The 4,816-nt window shown below is 49.4% G+C and overlaps 1 protein-coding gene across 2 annotated transcripts in view; it reads right to left on the bottom strand.

The window, feature by feature from the left end:
* The window catches only part of NXF1 (nuclear RNA export factor 1), a 15,559-nt gene that overhangs the window by 2,712 nt on the left and 8,031 nt on the right, over window positions 1-4,816 (bottom strand). For both annotated transcript variants that reach the window (XM_011993401.1, XM_011993400.1), the window contains 8 exons: window positions 4,007-4,075; window positions 3,871-3,926; window positions 3,151-3,258; window positions 2,977-3,035; window positions 2,752-2,867; window positions 2,586-2,628; window positions 1,642-1,714; window positions 962-1,144 (listed from right to left, as the gene is read on the bottom strand). In XM_011993401.1, coding sequence (XP_011848791.1) covers window positions 962-1,144; window positions 1,642-1,714; window positions 2,586-2,628; window positions 2,752-2,867; window positions 2,977-3,035; window positions 3,151-3,258; window positions 3,871-3,926; window positions 4,007-4,075 — 707 coding nt within the window. The remainder of the gene's footprint in view (window positions 1-961; window positions 1,145-1,641; window positions 1,715-2,585; window positions 2,629-2,751; window positions 2,868-2,976; window positions 3,036-3,150; window positions 3,259-3,870; window positions 3,927-4,006; window positions 4,076-4,816) is intronic.

Here is a 4,816-nt window from a genome sequence, read left to right on the forward strand (position 1 = left end):
AGGATAGTCTCGATCTCCTGACCTCGTGATCCACCCGCCTCGGCCTCCCAAAGTGCTGGGATTACAGGCTTGAGCCACCGCGCCCGGCCTATTAGGTTTTTTTAAGCAGCCAAAACCTTTGCCTTTTAAAATTTCAGGAACCCAGGCACGGTAACTCATACCTATAACCCCAGCACTTTGGGAGGCCTAGGTGGGCAACATGGTGAAACCCCATCTCTACAAAGAAATACAAAAAAATGAGTCAGGTGCTGTGGCCTATGCCTGTAATTCCAGCTACTCAGGTGCCTGAGGTGGGAGAATCACCTGAGCCCTAGCAGTTGAGGCTGCAGTGAGCTGTGATCACACCACTGTACTCCAGCCTGGGCATCAGAGTGAGACCCTGTCTCAAAACAAACAACCAAATAAAAATCTGGCTGGGCGCAGTGCCTCACGCCTGTAATCCCAGCACTTTGGGAGGCCACAGTGGGCAGATCACGAGGTTAGGAGTTCAAGAACAGCATGGCCAACATAGTGAAACCCTGTCTCTACCAAAAAAAAAAAAAATACAAAAAATTAGCCAGGCATGGTGGCATGTGCCTGTAATCCCAGCTACTCGGGAGGCTGAGGCAGGAGAATTGCTCGAGCCTGGGAGGCAGAGGTTGCAATGAGCCAAGATCGCACCACTGCACTCCAGCCTGGGCAACAGAGCAGGACTCCATCTCAAAAAGAAAAAAAAAAAAGGTGGCACATGCCTATAGGCCCAGCTACTCTGGAGGCTGAGGTGGGAGGATAGCTTGTGCTCAGCAGTTAGAGGCTACAGTGAGTTATGATCACCACTACACTCCAGCCTGGATGACAGAGCAAGAACTTGTCTCTATAAAAAAAAAACCAAAAACACACACAAAAAAACCATCAGAAGCTCTCATTATTTACTACGAGCCCTCCTTCAGTTCACCCCGTCCTACACATGCCCAGTACTCACTTCTGGGACCACTCGAGGTTCATGCCAGACTGGGTAGAGAATGCCTGCAACATTTCCTGCTGCTCTGGAGAGAGGGTGGGCACTGGGCTGGAGGAAGGCGTGGGTGCAGGCATAGCGAAGGCTCTTTGGATCTCTTCAGAACTGGCATTCCGCACAAATAGCTCGTCGTTTACAATACATAGCCTTGAGGACAAAGAGCACTTAAAAAGCTAGACAGATAACGTCATCCTCCCAACATTCCTATTCTCTGATTCTTTCAATATCCACAAGGTCCCCCGCTCCCACTCTTAGCTATTGTTACCTTTTATCATTTATCCCCTCCCATGGAATCAATGTTTAGAAGGATTATCTACCAAACACACTAGAGTTCTCCCAACCCATGGACAGTTCTTAGCTCTTTTATTCATCCTCACGACAAACTTAGGCAGTGAATATTGTTAAATGAATTTTCAGATGAGGCAGCAGCCTACTTGCTGGAAGTGGTGGAGCCAGGATGAAAACCCAGACGGCACAATTCCAGAGCCAAGCTATTAACTAACTGCCTCTTAACTACTATGTGAGCTTTCCCTGATTTCCTGTTGCCTTTCTGAAACCACCCCAAAGACTGACTCTACCTTCCAATTACCACACTGTTGGCCATGATTAGGACTGGTATCCAATGTGAAAAGCAGAATACTTACCCTGAATTGCTAGCAGGAACAGCAATGAACGTCCGCGTGAAGGCTCGCAACGAATCCCGGGACTTTCCGTCCACTGCAATGAGAACAGCAACGACACCTTAGGGTCACTAGTGCTTTACGTTTACAAACAGCTTCTTGAATCATGGTCTTCTTTGATACAAAGAATCCTAGCGGGTCAGAGAGGGATGATTAAGTATATAAGGGTATAAGGGAAGCAGAGGTGGGGTGAAAGGTCAGGTCAGAAAGGACAATAGTAATAACTACGGCCGGGCGTGGTGTCTCATGGTTATAATCCCAGCACTTTGGGAGACCAAGGCAGGTGGATCCCATCCAACATGGCGAAACCCCGTCTGTACTAAAAATACAAAAATTAGCTGGGCGTGGTGGTGCGCGCCTATAGTCCCAGCTACTTGGGAGGCTGAGGCAGGAGAACCAGTTGAACCCAGGAGGCGGAGGTCGCAGTGAGCCAAGACTGCGCCACTGCACTCCAGCCTGGTGACAGAGTGCGACTCCGTCTCAAAAAAAAGTAATTACTACTAATCCACTGATAGCATCTGTGTGCCAGGCCCCAGGCCAAGCACTTTGTAAGTCACTTCAGTTACTTCCTATAGCACCACTATGAGATGGCTATTACTTAACCCCAGCTTACAAATAAAGAATCTGTCTTAGAGGTAATGTTACTTGTCCGCAGCCCCACACAACCAAAACTGGGATGGAAACTAAGAACTGCCTGACTCCAAAGTCCTCCTAATCCCCAGGCTTTTCCCATATCCACAAAGGACAGGTGGAGAGGTAGGCCAAGCCAAGACGGCTTGGGTTCAGAATGGGAGAAGGAGCTCAAAAAGAAAATGGGAGAGAAAGTAGCTGGGAAGCTAAGAGTGCTGAGGAAAATTCCAGCTGGGGGTGGGACCATGCTACAAACTCAGGACTCCAGAGATTCTTACCTTCCTTGAAGACTCCATTGACAGAAAAACACAGCAGTGTACTCTGAAAGAGAAGCAGCATCGGGTACAATGTACACTTCTCAGAGCCTGAGTGCCCCCCCTTGTCTATTAAATGCCACCCCCACCCCAATTTTAGGCTTCTGTCAGGGCACCAACAGGAGCTTACTGTCTGGGCGCTTATGTCTACCACGAAGGAATTGACGTCATGCTGGGTTTTGGGCAACTCGTTGAGGAAGGCAACAACGTTGAGACGCGTGTGCTTCAGCAGCCGGAACCGCAAGGCTGGGGTGGAGGAGAAAGCTCAGTGGTGCTGCCACATACTCCTGAGTTCTATGACTGATTCCTTCCCATGCTCTTTTCCCATCGTATTTTGTTCATATCACACACTTACTAGGGTCTTTAAGCTTCTTCACATTTCTGCTATCCTTGAAATACTCAGCCAAGCTGCTTCTGGGGGAGTAAGAGGAATGGACGTGGTGTTCAGAGCAGTGCTGCCGGCAGGTGCTGCCTTGTATCTGCTGGGAAACCCAGTGGTCCCGGGGAGATTCTGGGATGTGATACTCACCGGGCAGGGTTCTGAGGAATGAAAGGAATGCTCAGGGAACAGCAGGCCCCATCATGGTAGGCATCCAGGAGCCCTTGCCGGTCTCCAGAGTCATAAATTGCATAGTACCTATGGGAAAATCAAAAGAGAAAGTATGAACTTTGTGGTCTAGAGCCATAAAAGGACCCAGTAGCTCCCAAGAGTGAGTTGTGGCCGGGCATGGAGGCTCATGTCTGTAATCCCAGCACTTTGGGAGGCTGAGGCAGATGAACAGCTTTTGCCCAGGAGTTCAAGACCAGCCTGGGCAACATGGCAAAACCCTGTCTCTACTAAAAATACAAACAAAATGGCTGGGCGCGGTGGCTCATGACTCTAATCCCAACACTTTGGGAGGATAAGGCAGGCGGATCATGAGGTCAGGAGTTGGAGACTAGCCTGGCCAACACAGTGAAACCCCGTCTCTATGAAAAATACAAAAATTAGCCAGGTGTGGTGGCACACGCCTGTAGTCCCATCTACTGGGGAGGCTGAGGCAGGAGAATCACTTGAACCCTGGGAGGCAGAGGTTGCAGTGAGCCAAGATCACATCATTGCACTCCAGCCTGGGTGACAGAGTGAGACACTGTCCAAAAAGCAAACAAACAAACAAAAAACCAAAAGAGTGAGGCTGAGGTGTGCCTGGGTCTGCCCACCTTTCCCTGCCAACCCCAGGGTGGGGAGAGGGGGCCCTGGGATACTTACTGTTGTAGGAAGTGCAGAACCAGACTCTTCAAGTTTTCTGTTCCAAAATAGCTTCCCTGAAATCAAACAAGGTATTAGGAACATGGAAGCAGTATTCTCTCCACACATAAGTTCTTACTCAGTCCATGCTTCCTACCTTGCAGGGCGGTAACGTCGTGGGGGCTTCAACATCAAAGGCAATTGGCGGGGGTAGCTCATGGCCATCCTGTGGAAAGGAAATAAAAGTTGACAGTGTAGACTGAGCACAGTGGCTCATACCTGTGATCCCAGAACTTTGGGAGGCCGAGGCAGGCAGATGGCTTGAGCCCAGGAGTTTTAGACCAGCCTGGACAACATGGCAAAACCCATCTCTACCAAAAAAAAAATACAAAAATTAGCTGGGCGTGGTGGTGTGTGCCTGTAGTCCCAGCTATTTGGGAGGCTGAAGTGGGAGGCTCACTTGAGCCTGGCAGGCGAAGGTTGCAGTAAGCTACGATTGTGCCACTGCACTCCAGCCTGGATGACAGAGCGAGACCCTGTCTCAAAAACAAAACAAAAGTTGACAGTTTAAACCAGAGAGAAAAAGGCTGGATGCATAAGTAGACTAAAGAACTAGCAGAGAAGGATCAGAAGTCACGTATAAAAGCATCATGAAAAGTATCCAGGAATCCAGGCTGGGCGCAGTGGCTCATGCCTGTAATCCCAGCACACTGGGAGGCCAAGGTGGATGGATTAGTTGAGGTCAGGAGTTCAAGACCATCCTGGCCAACATGGTGAAACCCCCGTCTCTACTAAAAATACACAAAGAAATTAGCTGGGACACGTTGTGGCGTTGTGGCACACGCATGTAATCCCAGCTACTTGGGAGGCTGAGGCAGGAAAATCGCTTGAACCCAGGAGGCGGAGGTTGCAGTGAGTCTAGATTGCACCGCACTCTGGATAACAGAGCAAGACTCCATTAAAAAAA

Source organism: Mandrillus leucophaeus, unplaced genomic scaffold (assembly GCF_000951045.1).
Source record: "Mandrillus leucophaeus isolate KB7577 unplaced genomic scaffold, Mleu.le_1.0 Scaffold43, whole genome shotgun sequence".
Taxonomy (NCBI): domain Eukaryota; kingdom Metazoa; phylum Chordata; class Mammalia; order Primates; family Cercopithecidae; genus Mandrillus; species Mandrillus leucophaeus.